This window comes from Carassius gibelio, chromosome B2 (genome assembly GCF_023724105.1).
Source record: "Carassius gibelio isolate Cgi1373 ecotype wild population from Czech Republic chromosome B2, carGib1.2-hapl.c, whole genome shotgun sequence".
Taxonomy (NCBI): Eukaryota; Metazoa; Chordata; class Actinopteri; order Cypriniformes; family Cyprinidae; genus Carassius; species Carassius gibelio.
This window is the reverse complement of record NC_068397.1, coordinates 22903735-22919051: the sequence shown is the minus strand read 5'-3', so window position 1 is coordinate 22919051 and position 15317 is coordinate 22903735. Positions and strand designations below refer to the sequence as shown.

The 15317-nt window shown below is 35.9% G+C and overlaps 4 protein-coding genes and 1 pseudogene across 4 annotated transcripts in view; 3 read left to right on the top strand and 2 right to left on the bottom strand.

Annotated features, from left to right (window-relative positions):
- Window positions 1–2550, bottom strand: part of LOC127951321 (telomerase protein component 1-like) — a 33118-nt gene extending 30568 nt beyond the window's left edge. The window contains 1 exon segment of the mRNA XM_052549154.1: window positions 2426–2550. The gene's annotated coding sequence lies outside the window, so the exon portion shown is untranslated.
- LOC127951324 (mannose-binding protein C-like) lies at window positions 103–3753 on the top strand. The gene is made up of 4 exons (XM_052549167.1): window positions 103–238; window positions 1980–2175; window positions 2278–2364; window positions 3190–3753. The coding sequence occupies exons 2-4, from the start codon at window positions 1980–1982 to the stop codon at window positions 3666–3668; spliced, it is 762 nt and encodes a 253-aa protein (XP_052405127.1). The 5' UTR covers window positions 103–238; the 3' UTR covers window positions 3669–3753.
- A 244-nt stretch (window positions 3754–3997) lies between these two features.
- On the top strand, window positions 3998–5891 carry LOC127950641 (mannose-binding protein A-like; annotated as a pseudogene).
- Window positions 5892–6023: 132 nt separating this feature from the next.
- On the bottom strand, window positions 6024–7466 carry cbln13 (cerebellin 13). Its single transcript, XM_052549169.1, has 4 exons — window positions 7239–7466; window positions 7021–7083; window positions 6795–6926; window positions 6024–6671 (listed from the first exon to the last, which is right to left on the bottom strand). Exons 1-4 carry the CDS (start codon window positions 7390–7392, stop codon window positions 6394–6396), a joined length of 627 nt encoding a protein of 208 aa, XP_052405129.1. The 5' UTR covers window positions 7393–7466; the 3' UTR covers window positions 6024–6393.
- A 1300-nt stretch (window positions 7467–8766) lies between these two features.
- Window positions 8767–15155, top strand: LOC127951320 (E3 ubiquitin-protein ligase znrf2-like). The gene is made up of 5 exons (XM_052549152.1): window positions 8767–9699; window positions 10684–10779; window positions 12368–12473; window positions 12566–12658; window positions 13138–15155. The coding sequence occupies exons 1-4, from the start codon at window positions 9195–9197 to the stop codon at window positions 12621–12623; spliced, it is 765 nt and encodes a 254-aa protein (XP_052405112.1). The 5' UTR covers window positions 8767–9194; the 3' UTR covers window positions 12624–12658; window positions 13138–15155.
- Window positions 15156–15317: the final 162 nt, after the last annotated feature.

Below are 15317 nucleotides of genomic sequence, written 5' to 3'. Positions count from 1 at the left end.
CAGTGACTTTTGGTGGACACTATTTTTTGAAGAATTTAACCAGGGTGTCAATAAATGGGAGGCTGGGACGGTTAACATGTTGCTCATTGTGTGGGCTGTACATCCTGAGAGGAAGATCAGTTTTTCAGAATATGAGATTCACAACAACAAGCTCATCAGATTTAAAGGACGAAAACCTTCCTCGTGGACTTGTTGAGCAACAGGCATTGGCTGTTACCTGGACTCCTCCAATAAACCCGTAAGTTTCTTAATGTGTTTTTTTTTTTTTTAACAGCTGAGTATAATTGCAGTAAATCTATGAAAAAAAGGGGGGAAAAACTGCAACATTGAACCACTAAAGTGGCTTGAACTTAAACAGGAAAGAGACATGAAAATGGATGGCAGTCATGCACAATGCTGTTTTATGTTTTAGAGCAATAATATCCTAATGAATCACATGGAGAAACCTTTAGAAATAAGTTATTGAAGTTAACAGTTATTGTCCATGGAATAATTATAAAAGTGAATTAAATGAATTTCAGTCAGGAATTACAAACTGATCAGGGTAATTGTTTCCTCGAAATCTCATTTTATCAAGCTTTAAAGATTTGCAAATAAAAGACTTGCTCTGTCCTGAGGCAAATATTCTGTGCTTAGTCCATTTGCAGGCACACCTTTCCTCTATATTCTCATGAGACTAATGAAGTTGGGTTAAAAGGATGTGTTCCTATTTTCATGCTGACTTAAGGGGAAAATAGTTGGATTGATTCACACCTAAATGTTCAGAGCTGTTAAACATAACATGTAGATAGAGACCGCTGTGATTCAGCAATGTTTGCACTGGATTTACTGTATTTTATGTATAATCATTTTCTATTTTTATCTGCTTTAAATTGATTTCAAAAGTTTTAAGTTCCCTGTTTTATTATTGTGATTTGTTTCATGATTATTTTACTTTATTTTATGTAAAGCACTTTGAATTACCATTGGGTATTGCCAATGTTCATTCACAACGTTTTGTAAAAAATGTATCCTGCCACAATGTTGAATATAGAATAATTTCCTCACATTTCAGAACAATTTATAAAGATTAGATATTAGCTAAAAGTCTTCAGCATAAAATACAATTCAGTTATCTGTAAGAAAGAAGGGCTTCACGCAAACAAAAATAAAGACTTAAAAAAATGCAAACTGCAAACATGCACATGCTATTTGTTTGAGTGAATGTAAATTGAGTTATGTAAATTATTTAAATAAATAAAAAACTTTTTTTTTTCTTTTTTCATGCACTGGTCAATTTTGAGATTTTGGCTATTTTGTGTCAGACAGTGGAAAGGACACAAGTATTATTTTATTACACAATTATCCATTTGTGTATAGATTTTCAAATACAATAAATATTTTAAAGGCTGTTTTCTCAAAATGATTTTATTTTCTGTACTGACCCAACAAACTCCACTTCAGAAGCATTTACATACAAACCTTACATATTTATTCTTATTCTTAATCTTAAGGTTTAAAGAGGGGGTCGTTTATACAACATTCACCTGATTCATTTATAATTTTTTTATCATTTTTATAATTTTTTATTATAATTTTTTAAAACATTTTTTTCCTGTCTGTTGACAGTATTTTCTGGTTCATGGAGTGATAAAAAAGAGATACCAAAAACCCCCTTTTTTAAAAACTCTTAACTCTAATATGTAAACACGATGAAACAATTTCAAACCTGGCTTTATGCAGTGTTTGGATATCTGCTCTGGAAATGCAAACTGATGCATTTTTTATTAAATAATGCCTTATTTGCATACTGAAACACATTACAGTGTCTTAACATACTGCAATTAATTAACTGGAGCAGGGTTAAATTAATGGTAATGTTAAAATCTTATTAGTTAAATATTCCATCCAATTCACCTGTGGCATCCTGCCTTAAGTTGACTGATTGGATCTAAAACATAAAAATAAAATCTCTAACGTCTTCCCATTGTGCACCACAGATGGCAGTGTTAAAGCTGTTCTTAAAGGCTGGTCTGCTCCTTCAGTTTGCACTGCAGCTGTTGGATGGAGCTGAACCTCAGAACCTAAACTGTCCTGCATATTGTGGAGTTCCTGGCACTCCCGGACACAATGGTCTGCCTGGGAGAGATGGGAGAGATGGAGCGATCGGACCCAAAGGAGAGAAGGGAGAGCCAGGTCTGTGTGTATCAGAGAGTGAAATAAATGAAGTGAGGGGGTCTGAGGTAATGGATTATTTTAGTCTTATCTTATTTCAACTATTTTGCTCCTGCATTATAGGAGTGAGTGTTCAGGGACCACCAGGTAAAGCGGGACCACCTGGGACAGCTGGAGAAAAGGGGGAAAGGGGACCTTCAGGTCCACAAGGTATTAAACATTTAAAAGGCTAGTTTACCTAAAAACTAAAATTTGATGTTTATCTGCTTACCCCCAGGGCATCCAAGATGTAGGTGGCTTTGTTTTATCAGTAGAACACAAACCAAGATTTTTAACTCAAACCGTTGCAGTCTATCACTCTTATAATCAACAGCAGGCAGTGATGTGTCTTCTTCTTCCTTTATGGCAGATCACAGACTTAAAAGTGCATTACCGCCACCTAACGCTCAAATGGACCATTGACACTCTATCTACAATCTCAGTTAGGAGTGTGTCAACGAGCTCAGGAGAGTTCTAACAGTTTTGTGTGAATCAGACATTGTGTGAATCAGAGGTAAAAAACTATATAAATATACTGCTCAGTTTCTTGCACAGACCTATCGTTTTGTGTCTTTACACATCAGTGTATCGTCATGAACCACAGGGCTTAATTTGGTTTTGAACGTGTTTTTTTTATTTTTTTATTTTATGTTTTATCCATGATTCCCATCCACTTACATTATAAGAATGATAGATTTAATGGTTTGAGTTAAAAATCTTAGTTCGTGTTCTACTGAAGAAACAAACTCACCTATATCTTGGATGCCCTGGGGGTAAGCAGATAAACATCTTTCCCTTTAAGTTATTTTAATTATATGTTACTATAGGTCATTTAGCTATTTCAAAATCTCTCATATGGAAATTAGAGATTCAGAGAATATGCAAACATGGATTTTTCTTCTTCAAAAAAATTGTCATTTAAATAATTTATGTTCAATAATTTATGTCCATTCATATATTGTACCTAATTTCAAAGTGCAATTATTCAATTTCTAGGCTCTCCTGGACGTGAACTCTTATCTGACACCCTAAAATCTGAGGTGCAGCAACTTAATGCCAAGATTGCCATGATTGAGAAAGTTGTGAGTTTTAATACATTCAGAAAGGTCGGACAGAAATACTACATCACTGATGGTGTTGAGGCAACTTTTGATGCAGGGATGAAGTACTGTAAGGATGTTGGTGGGACAATAGTTTTGCCAAGAACTGCTTTTGAAAATCAGGTATTATTGAAAGTATCAGTATCCAGTGGTTTAGGTAGTAAGAAGCCATATATAAGAACTACAGACAGAGAAACAGAGGGACGGTTTATGGACACTGAGGGGAACCAATTGACTTTTACTAACTGGCATCCTGGTCAGCCTGATGATTATAAGGGGGTGCAAGACTGTGGAACAATAACAGACTCTGGCCTTTGGGATGATGTTGGTTGTAATGGTCAACATCCCATCATATGTGAAATAGAAATCAGATAGTATGTATAAGATATATTGATGTATACACATCTGCAATATTAATATGCTATTAACAGCACACACAGTATTCACATTATAAATCACACTGTCAAATATATCCTTTTAAAAAATTATATTACAGTGCATAAAATATACACAAATAATTGCCCTAAGGGTTTTTTTTTTTTACAAATTAATAAATGCATTATTACGATTATATGTCATGAATCAAAGTGTCTCTTTTATTTCATCTTACATTAATGTATAACTAGCCAATTTTAAATGAAAAACTGAAACTAAATAAATTATAGGACAACAATTTTATTATGTTTGTTTATAATGTTTGTTCTATGCAAGGTTATTTCTCTGTGAACTCTGAAGCTGTTTTGTAAGTGAAATATGTGCACATAAGGCGGTTTATATAATTTGTGACACAATGTGTAGGTATTTTCCTAGTTAGGAAACTCACAAATTACACCCCATGGTTAAAAACAAATCCTTTTTCTGAAATAACTGTAGTTATCCTTTGACTTCTGAATGGAATAAACAAACCCATAACTTCACTCGCAACTCTCCTTACAAAATTAATCATTAAAATTTTGACAAACATTGGATGTTGTTTTTGTTTTGATTAAACTTTCTCATGCATCAGTTACTTAACTGTGGTATAGGACGTAGATGCTGCATTATTAATTACCAGTGTTACTAACTATAAAATTACATGTAAAGTCCAATACACCAATACAATTTTTCACCGTATAGGGGAATTTACCGTAAACCATTTAATAGGTTTTTACAGTGTTTCGCCATTAAATTCACAGTCATTTTTACAGTGTAGATACAGTAATAATGTTACGTTTTGCAGTTACCTGTAGTTTAACAGCAGATGGCGCTGTTAAAGCAATCAAATCTGTGCTGCGGCGTTCGTAATGGAGTTTATGCTGCTAGCTGCAGCTCAAAGTAGTTGTCCAGTGTATGCTGGGGTGCCGGAAACTGCTGGAGAAATGGATAGAGATGGATGAGACAGGTTTCCTGGACCAAAAGGAGAAAAAGGAGATCCAGGTCTGTGCTTTTAGTTGTGGGTGTGTTAAGTCATAAAGTTTGATGTGGCTGTAGAACATAATACTGAAAGATAAGATGACTGCAGATGAGAGAAATGAGATTTCATCATCAACACCAGTTGGGAAAATAGGACCACCTGGTGTTGATAGCCCTCAAGGACACCAAGGGGATCCAGGTCCAATAGGTTAAATTAAATCACAGTGAATTATTATTTATTAAAATGTGTTATTAAACAGAAAAACAAGATTAATTTCAAACTTTTATATGTAAAAAAAAAAATGTATTCAAGCAAGGTGTCTAGAAAAAAAAGTAATACGATAAATGAATAGTGAAGTTCTAGACTGCGATCAAGTATTGTCTTTTAACCATATCTCAATTGAGTTTATACATTAATTGCATAAGGTTCAAGAAAAATATAGTTCTTGGCATTTTATTCAGATTTTTCTTCTGATGCTTGTGATTTTCACTCTGCTATGCATTTGGCACTGGTGTTCAAAGTGCTTTAGTAATACAGCTTCAATCAGATGTCAGAAACCTAAACAGACAGACTCACAGTAATTGAGAAAGGTACTATTCTCCTACATAAACAATGACTGCACTATGCATGTTTTGTTAATATGTGTAAGAATATTTATATATTTAAGATAATGCTTTTTAAAATAAAAAATAAAATGTTTAGGCCTATTTCTCAGGAAAGTGGGGCAGAAATATTATGTGTCTGATGGGCTGGTGGGAAATTTTGAAAAGCCACAGAAGTTCTGCTCTGACACTGGGGCTAAAATTGTCCTGCCAAGAAGTGAAGAGGAGAAAAAAGTGCTAACTTCAATGCAAGTTGCCCTTGAGTCTACTAACGTATATGTGCAACAGACAGAAAGAATGAAGGGCTTTTTGTAGATATGAGTGACCAACCATTAACTTTCACCAACTAGAAAGAAAAAGAGTGAAATGATTATAATGGAGCAGAGGACTGTATAATTATAAAAGTGGTGTGTGGAATGACATTGACTGTAATTCAGAGTGGCATGTGGTGTGTGAACTGTGAAACAGATTATGAATGAAACTAATGTTTGCATGAAGAAGGAATAAAGTAAATATTTAAATGGATTGCATCAAAGTTTACTGTCATACAAAAGGTACAGTTCAGCAATGGTTTAAAGTAAAAAATAAAAATAAAAAAACATTAATTGACTGGAGTCCTGTGGATGTAGATACTTGTGGATTATTTTGATGCTGAGCAAATGATATAATGATGTGTAAATTCTCAACAAACATTCATTTTTGGGTGATCATACAATGTTCCCACAGATAGTTAAATGGGTTAGTAAAGAAAAGTTTATTTCAGTTCAGGAGCTCAAACATTTGATGTCCTTGCATTCTTTCAGTTGTTCAAACAGTTCATTTGCATTAGACAAACTCTGCACTTATCAAAAAAGTGACCTTTCAGCTAAATTATTAGGTGATGAATCAAAGTATGTGTTTTTCAGTGCAAAAAAAAAAAAAGTTGAAAACTAGTAAAATGATTCTGTTATTTTGATGCTGAGCAAATTATATAATGGTGTGTAATTAATTTTTGGGTGATCATACAATGTTCTCTTCCTTTTGAGGAAAATATCACACAGATATTAGCATTACAACACTAGTGGCATAAAAAAAAAATTCATCCAATTCTGGATTCTGTGGACACTCACAAAGAGAAAAGCAGAAAACCGCTGAAGCTAGTGTAGCTGTTTCCATCGTCATAAACCCAGCTGTTCTTCCACAGCTGTGTGTACACTTCATCACCCTTCTGCAGTGAGAGAACAACACCATTGCTGCCATTAGCATTGGAAAAGGGCTTCTGAGAAAATACAGAGCACTGGAGCTGATCATTTTTATGGAGACTGACTGCCATTTGCGTAGGAGTATGAGCATGAGCATAAAATCTGAAGAAATAGACTCCATTCACTGGTGCCTTAAAAATACCTGTAAGATACATAAATATATGGATTTAGTAACTGTGAAGATTTTTTTTTCATTTATTACTTGAATATCCTTAGTCACAATGGACAATTAACAACATAAAGAAATATAAATGGTACAGGTTACCAGTGTTGGGGTCATATGCGTTCCCAGTATTGGTGAAGATTTTTTTATACACCAAAGTTGTCCGAGTGTCATAGGGTCCAGATTTTTGCTCTCCAGATGCCAAAAGTCCAACTGAAAAGGCAACCTTTTTGGCTGTGAACAGGTCAGTGGAATTGTTTTGAGTTTTGTCATCTTTGCAGTTTTTTTTTTATATATATAACACCATAGAACAATCATTTTAATTTACCGTTATTTTCTGCCTGGATAGATACAAGTTTATCACTTGAGGCTTTGGTGATAGTCCTTAGAGCTATTCAGAATGAACAATGCAGAATTTTATTATAGTGTTCTGGGATGGAAATGATTCAAAAGATAAACGTTTCTTGTAAAGGTAAAAATAAATCAAACCGAAAACACATAAGATGTAGATGAGAACTCATACCACTATTACTGAGAGATACTTACCTTCATTCTCTCTCTTCAGTTCTTTCAGTGTTTCCTCTGTGGCTTTCAGCCTTTCCTCAATGCTCTTAAACTGTTCTAATGTAACGAAAGCATGTCCTAGTGAGACCCCAACACAAAGCAATAACAGCGTCTTTTGAGCTGCCAACATCTTCATAGCTACCTATGCCTAATGTTTTTTATGATGCATGTCAGTTTTGCACAGTTTGGGGCAAGATGGAACCTAATGATGCAATAAAACCAAACATGACCCTTGTATTGTTTGGACTTGCATTGCTGACTCAGAAAAGCTTCAGATTAACAAACAATCAATATCACAAAACACGATTAAACAATAACTTTTGCAGCTATATTAACTCAGATCTGTTTTTCATATTTGGTCATTTTTTGAGTGGATGATTGATTTCTATGCAGTGTATTTTGAAAATGGTGCATGAGCTTTTTACTTGGTTCAGAGACTTACTTTTTAATATATATATATATATATATATATATATATATATATATATATATATATATATATATATATATATATATATATATATATATGGGGTATAATTCTAAAAACTGATAGACCTACTGGGCTATATGCAGTGATATGTAGCTTACCGATCAGCATAAATTTTAAATGTATTTGAAGTGTTTGCTGTTGTCTTCTGTCACAGTGAGACTCTGTTACTATGGACTTTTTTTATGAAAATGACTCCTACTTCGACAAGGGACTGTGAACATAAGCATACATCTGTTTGTGCAAACTGAGCACCAGTTAACACAGACATGTTTTTCACTGATGATGTATTATGTTATTCCTGTCCTCATGTAATTTCTTTCTAAGTTTGACATTTAATGACTCATTTGTATCGTGTTGAGTTGGTGTATTAAGAAGCAGGATAGCATACTATTTCCAGCTTGGAGCAGGCAGGAGGATGAAGCTGATCACTATCTGCTCTGTGTTTCTGGTTGTAATATTTCCAAATTCAACAGGTAGGGTTAGTGAGATCGATTTTCGTTGATAATAACAAAAAACCCACTGATTGCAGGGCTATACTTTTTCTTGATTCTGTTCGTCTGGTGGTTTTGGTGATGTACCAGGAGCACCTTTGAAAAAAAACACAACAAATTCCTCGTGTGTTTGCGCTAATTCTGATTCTGATTCTGATATTATTTGAGTTCATCCATTGTCCAAAACGCAGCGTAGCCTATTGTCTAAAACAAAATGTATGACTGTATGTAAATTGATAGTGGTCCGCTCTTCACTTTTAGGACTATTACTATGTTGTAATGTTTGTTTGTTTTTGTGGAGAGGGGCGTTTAATCCCCCCCCCCCCCCCCACACACACACACATGTAGAGATCGAATATTTATTTGTTTATTAATTTTCTATCCCTGAACGTAAAAACGAAATTTTTCGTTTTGTTTGAGCAATTAAAAATATATATGTTCCATTTTTTCATATTTCAATATTAAATTTAAAAAGGAAGAACAAATGTATAAATAGAAATGTATAAATATAATATAAGATGCTCTATACGCTAATATAACTAAGAATGAAAATAATAAATTAATAATGACAACCATCACAAAATTAATTCCTATGAAACAAAAATCACATACTTTTCAAACATTCCTGTGCCTGTTCTATGATTGGATAAAAAGTAAATTTAGGGCGTGACGTCACACTGTCGGTTGAACGAAGAAGGAAAGAGGCCAACTTCCGGTATGGTGCGTTGCCGACAACGGTACTGTTGAACAGGGACCACAGGACATAACTGGCAGGAAAATGCGGTAGGTTGTTGTCATAACTGAAACAGAAATTAAAACACAACACATCTCAGTGCTATCTTTACGACTGTGAAATAGATGTGGCATATGATCCTACGGCCTAAGGGCTTTGTAACGGAAGCAATCGGGTTCGCTGATCAGTCATAGATCGATCGGGATTAGGGAGCGCGGTTGAACATGGGAACGAGATCGAGCCGTTTACACGAGGAGGCTGCCGCGACAGCCTTCGATAAAGATGGCATCAAGAGAGAGTCCTGTCGACGGATCCGAAGCAACAGGCCCACTAGCCTCATGGTGGAGTTCTCCGGCAACTTCGACCATGACTCAGAGACGAACCGCAGCCGGTCGGAAGAGGGCAGCGACTCTGACAACGGGCAGCATGCGAGCAGCGACGGCAGCCCCGCCGACAGCCACATGTCCCCGTCTCTGAGCAGCCAGGCCTCGCCGACGGACGAGAACGGGGCCGAGGAGAAACGCGAGGAGGATGGTAGTCCTGGAGGCCCTGTGAGCGCGGAGGAAATAGGCCGTGCACCGCAGCGCACTTTCTCGGAGCGTTTGCCCGGTGGTCGGCATTCTTCCGCCGGTGGCGTCACAGCAAGGTCCACCCGGGTGAGGGGCACCCACGCCCGGCCAGTCTCTGAGGCGTGGATCGGACTCTACAGGGTCAACAACCGTCACGGTGGTAAGTGGAAAGACTCCTCGTTCCTGTACCTCGGTTACACCCTGTTCATCTCCAGTTCTGGCATTTAAACCTGACGGTTCACAGTGAGTAATAGCTAAACAATGCAAAACAGCGCAGTATATTATGGATAAACCAAAATAATCCAACATTATCTTCATGGCATTCAAAGACAGAGTTCACCTTATAATGTTATCATTTACTCTACTTATGCTGTTTCAGGTCTAACATTATTTGTTTCACAAAAGACATTAGGCAGAATGAGATCTATATTTACTGTGAACTCTTAATTGAGAGAAAAAGTCTTAAGGACTTGAAGTCCCTAAAATTCAACTCATTTTGTTTTCCATATGCAAATGTCAATCCAAAAACTTTCATCAACTAGTTAGCTCAATGAAAGTTTGGTAACGTCCATTTGTTAGCGTCAAATAACTGAGATTAGCAATAAAATTCTAAAGTATTTATTGATGAGAAACGAATACTGTATCAAATGTATTGCTTATTATTGATATTAGTTGATGCTAATTAATGGGACTTTATTGTAAAGTGATACAGAATGTTTATATACTGTACATAATGGGCAAAAGCCAATCTGACCTGTTATGTGAGTGAATTTTCAATATTATTTTGTTTTAAAACCTAATGAACCATGGAAGGTGATTAACAAAGATGAATTATTCCGCACGAGACTAAAGCGCTTTAGGTGTAGTTAGGTTTTGGGTTTATAGACATTTCAAGCATTCTTGACCGGATGATCTGTGGTGGATTGAAACCAAAGGTAAATTCAAGTTTACTGATGATCTCGTTTTGTTTTTTACAAACTATATTGGTCAGTTGGTCTTAGTGCAGCTATAGGGTTCAGAAAAGTCGGCCTCATGGGTGTATACTCACATGTCTTGGTTGGCCTGCATATCACAAAACCCTTTCTGCATCTCCGTTTTACAGTGCTAGACAACTTGCTTGATTTAGTTTTCCCCTCCTTTCCAGCTATTCGTTGTCCCTTCTGCACCAAGCCGTTCCCTGGAGGGCGAATCGAGGACCATCTTTTAAGTTGTCTGACTTCTCCACCTCTTCCTTATAACAGTAAGCATCCCTTTTGTTTTTATTGTTGGGGCCCGCGCACTAATGGTGTGAGGACTCTATTGGAATTGCTGTTTCTTCTTCTCCTCTTCCTCCTCTAAAGTGAATTGCATTTTTGAGGGCCTAAACATTGTGACACGTGTTTTACAACTGATATGGGTTTCACAAGTGGATGTGACACAATTGCTCAAGAGCACCACCTGTAAAATTTAAACTTGAGTTTGCCTTGATCTGTTTTTATGTACATGTGCACACCAGTACCAACAAAAAAGTATATTGGTACAAAATCCAAAACCCAACAGGAAGTATGTTATTTTAAATTTCCTGTACACTTTTTGTGCAATTTTTGCCACTTTCAGACCTCAGACTTAGAATTTCTATCAGAAAAAAAAGTTGCTGTAAATCAGGCAAGCATTGTCTTATCATCCCCAAACTTCACGCGTTTGATAGGTGTTCTGTCCTGAACACGTACCCATGCCCATATTCAGTTAAAGTTAGGGTTGGGAATCATTAGAAATTTTCCGGTTCCATCTAACGGTTCCGGTTCCTTTTAAATCATAAACTGCTATTTAAAGAATTGTGGTTAGGAAAAATTTACAATACTCAACTACTCAATGCACAAAACTGTTTATTGCCTACTGTCAACTTATTTAAAGGTTGGCAATGTCAAAATTCAACCTATATTACAGTATACAAATTTTCAGGTTCCGGTTTGTTTAAATGAACTATAATGTTTTTTAACTATGTTACCTTCATTGAATGTAGTGTTGCTGGAAGGTAGTAAGTAATGTTGAGTAATGCTAGTCAACCAATCAGCATGTGATTCAAAGTTGATGTTTTTTACACTATCAATAACATTTTGCTGTTCAAGCAGGTTGCCAAATATTTCCTTGAGGTTTAAGACATTTGTTCTTTTCCATAAATTAATGAAATATAAACTGTTATTCTCATATGTGTGTGTGTGTGTGTGTGTGTGTGTATATATATGTATTTGTGTGTGTGTATATCTATATATGTATGTGTGTATATGTGTATATATATGTATGTATGTGTGTATGTATGTATGTGTGTATGGTATGTATGGTATGTTAATAACCATTTATACACACTCCATAAAGCCCCTTTTTTACAAATAATAATGCAGTCAGGAGATGGTGTGAAGCAATGAGTGGTTTCCACATTTCTAAACATTTAAAATGCATGAAAATAAATATTTTCTATCTCATATTTGTTTATCACTCTTGAAATGACCTGTACACTAAATAATCTAACCCTCATACCTGCATAACAATAGCAATCTATTTATTTAGAAGATGTTCATTTTGCTGAACGAGACTCAAAGGTCAGAGTCTGTAAAATGATCCGAACTTCTCATCACTAGCCAGTATTCAATTATAATCATAGTGCCACCTACTGGCAACAGGAAATGACTTGTTGTACACTGACTTAAACATGCAATATCCAATCTGCCCCAAACATCAAGGGCGAGGAGGGCCCTTTCTTCGCTGCTTGCAGCTTTTTCAAATTATTATTTTCTTTTTTCCATTTGCCAATATCTATGATTTTAATTCATTCACATCTTGTCCAATAGCTGATATGCTAGCCAAGGATAGTGGAGAGTGTTCAATTTGTCTCGAAGACCTGCTTCAGGGGGAAACCATCGCTCGACTGGCCTGCCTGTGTGTCTACCATAAAAGGTAACCATAACCATCCAAAAAAAAAAAAAACTTCAGGATTTGCTACAAATGCTTTCAAAAGCCTGTGTAATGGCTGATATTTCTCTAAATAGCTGCATTGACACATGGAGCAAAGTGAAGGCGTGCTGCCCTGAGCATCCTTTTGATTGATTCGTGTGTTCTTGTGCAATGACACTTTGACTCAGGTGAGTTTAGTCCTTCAAGTAGTTTCTTTGTTAAAATATATTCAAATCTTAAATTAATGAAAATGTCATGTCATTCACCTTTATATCGTTCCAAATATGTATGACATTTTATACTGCAGAAAAGAAGATATTTAGAAAAAATTTCCAATTGTTTATTACCTTATACCCCATTGACTTTGTACGGACATTAAAATATAATTTCAAAGTGACATCTTTTGTGTTCCACAGAAAAAAAGAAATGCATGCAAGTTTTTAAACCTTTTTATTTAAGCTAACAATTCCTCCAAAGGAATGGTTTACCTAAAAATGATTGCTGGAAATGTCCTCTCTTCATGCCATATGTAGATGAGTTTGTTTCTTTTTTAGAACAGATTTGGAGAAATGTAGCTTTAATGTAGATTTAATTCAGATTTTTTTTTTAGATACCTCTTCACTTGACCGTTTAAGTGCATTTATATATATTTTTTTCATAATTTTAGGAGACAATACCCCCTGGCAGGAGCATATTTTCTGAAGAAAGGATTGAGAGAAAGACACAAAGGAACAAAAACAAATAACAAGCATCATCACTTGTGGTCAGTTTAATCGGTCTGGCTGTGAGTGCTCCTGGATTTAACTATGTGATGGGACTCTTGGGACTTGGCTTTTCTCTACTCTACAGCACCTGCGTGAATGGCAGGTTTGCTCGGCTTGCCTTTCCTCTCTTAACTCTTTACTTTAAAGGCTCGGAGTGAAACTGGTAAACTGAAAAGAACTTTGTAAAACAAACATGTAAATGGAGAGAAGTTACACATGGATCGCCTCTCCGTGTGAACATCTTGATCTCCTGGAGGGATGGCGTTCTTCTTACCACGGAAACATGGCGAAATGTAATTTACGCCGGGCTTAGCGTTTGGTTTGTGCAGCCTGCTGAGGTTTCAGTGGCTTGAATGAGCGACTTGATTTTGTTGGGCAGATCCCGGATGAACGCAGAGGAACTGTACATGCGTAAATATTGCACAGGAATTACATATGAGGCATGATGTTTTATATTTTTGGAGAATAACCTTTTTGTTTACCCTATTCCCTTTTTGTTACTCTAGGAACATTTCAAAGGCAGAGTGAAATTTCCAATAGATGTGTTAAATTTAAACTACAATGAATAGTGATTTTATCCATCCATCCACCCCATGCAAAACTCCCCCTCATTACCACATCAGGCTCTTTTAACCTCTTGATCTGATTGCTTTTCCTCATTTGTAAAACTGTATATTGTTAACAGATCAGAGCGATACTTCCACTAGCTAGTTTAATGGATGTTATTGGTTGCAGTGAAGTGTGTGTTCAAGTGTGTACTTAAATCCAGAAGATTTTGACGCTGATGACCTGACAGCATGTACTAGTCTTGGAGGGGAGGGTTTGTGAAATAGCCTCTCTGTGTATTAGATGTAGTAGTCTAGAGAAATCCAGTCACTTTACACCAGGCCTCCTCTACACTGAATGAGGCCATCTGTGGTGCGGAGATGTATGTCAGGCGCAGTAATGCCATATGAGGAGGGAGTAATTGAGACATTGTCATCGACCCCCTTGAAAGGAACAATGGAATGAATTTGACTAACAGGACTTTTTTTTTTTTTTTTTGACAGTCCTCCTAAGGGTAAATATTTTTCATGTTTTGAGGTTTATGGGGTTTCCTGATTGTGGGCGTTCTCATGTTCATTATTCTATTGTCTCTTGTAGAGGTCATTTGGTCTGTTACTTTTTTGCCTTAGCTCGAGGACTCACATTTCGAGTGGTAAGACCTCTGAATGGAGACTTTGCTTTTCTCAAGCTGAGAGGTTAACTTTGAAAGTATTTAAATGTGTTTCCTTTACAGGACAGCCTGACAGTTCTCTTCAGTTGAAAACATGAGAAATGCCATTTGTGTCTGTGTGAGTCAAATGCAAAAGTCATTTTTACAGTTACATTTATGTTTTGTGTCGGTGTAGTGCATTGTGGAGTGGAGGGAGGTATTGTCAGAGTATTTTGACAAACTTTTAAGCTCTCGAAGTTAGCTTTTGCCCTTTAACATGTGGTGCCATACCTGAATTACAATATTTACTGTAATAACCTGGGGCTTAGCTAACTCCAAAGGTGGTCTGTTTTTTTCTTTCTCTTAACAAAATATTATTATATATGCAGTATAAATGCCATAGCCAGTTCTGTAATTATTCAGTGGTAAGGGTCTTGACCCGCTTGATCCTGTGTTTTGACAGTTATCGGTCAAATATGAATGACTTGGGAATGTTCTTTAGGTCAATATGATTTGCTTATATTCACATGCCCAAACACAGACAATCTGCCTTCATTCTGCTAAAGAACAATTGAGTATTTATTTATTAAAGTGTAAATATGTATCACATTTCATTATGGCTTTGTCCTTTGTTTGTCCATGATGCTGTTTCTATGCCTAAATGTTTTGTATGTCTGAGAAATTGTTTTTATATGTATTTTTTACAATAAATATGCTTAAGTGTGATGGTTTTTGTGCTCTGGATCATCTTTGCTAATATAAAATTAATTAAATTTTAAATAGACATATTATATTTACTGAAATTTGTGTCAATATAACTAGTTGTGAATAAGTAAATTGATTGCTATATGATTACATTCTAATTTGAGCATGGATTTATGATTGGGG

What these genes read in the sequence shown, in the direction of transcription:
- LOC127951320 (XM_052549152.1), top strand. Translation starts at nt 9,195, where the DNA reads ATGGGAACGAGATCGAGCCGTTTACACGAGGAGGCTGCCGCGACAGCC. An exon ending in GGTCAACAACCGTCACGGTG is followed by an intron (nt 9,700 to 10,683) that starts GTAAGTGGAAAG and finishes CCTCCTTTCCAG; the next exon opens with CTATTCGTTGTCCCTTCTGC. An exon ending in TCCACCTCTTCCTTATAACA is followed by an intron (nt 10,780 to 12,367) that starts GTAAGCATCCCT and finishes CTTGTCCAATAG; the next exon opens with CTGATATGCTAGCCAAGGAT.
- LOC127951324 (XM_052549167.1), top strand. Translation starts at nt 1,980, where the DNA reads ATGGCAGTGTTAAAGCTGTTCTTAAAGGCTGGTCTGCTCCTTCAGTTT. An exon ending in AGGAGAGAAGGGAGAGCCAG is followed by an intron (nt 2,176 to 2,277) that starts GTCTGTGTGTAT and finishes CCTGCATTATAG; the next exon opens with GAGTGAGTGTTCAGGGACCA. An exon ending in GGGACCTTCAGGTCCACAAG is followed by an intron (nt 2,365 to 3,189) that starts GTATTAAACATT and finishes TTCAATTTCTAG; the next exon opens with GCTCTCCTGGACGTGAACTC.
- cbln13 (XM_052549169.1), bottom strand. Translation starts at nt 7,392, where the DNA reads ATGAAGATGTTGGCAGCTCAAAAGACGCTGTTATTGCTTTGTGTTGGG. An exon ending in ACTGAAGAGAGAGAATGAAG is followed by an intron (nt 7,084 to 7,238) that starts GTAAGTATCTCT and finishes CATTCTGAATAG; the next exon opens with CTCTAAGGACTATCACCAAA. An exon ending in CGCATATGACCCCAACACTG is followed by an intron (nt 6,672 to 6,794) that starts GTAACCTGTACC and finishes TGTATCTTACAG; the next exon opens with GTATTTTTAAGGCACCAGTG.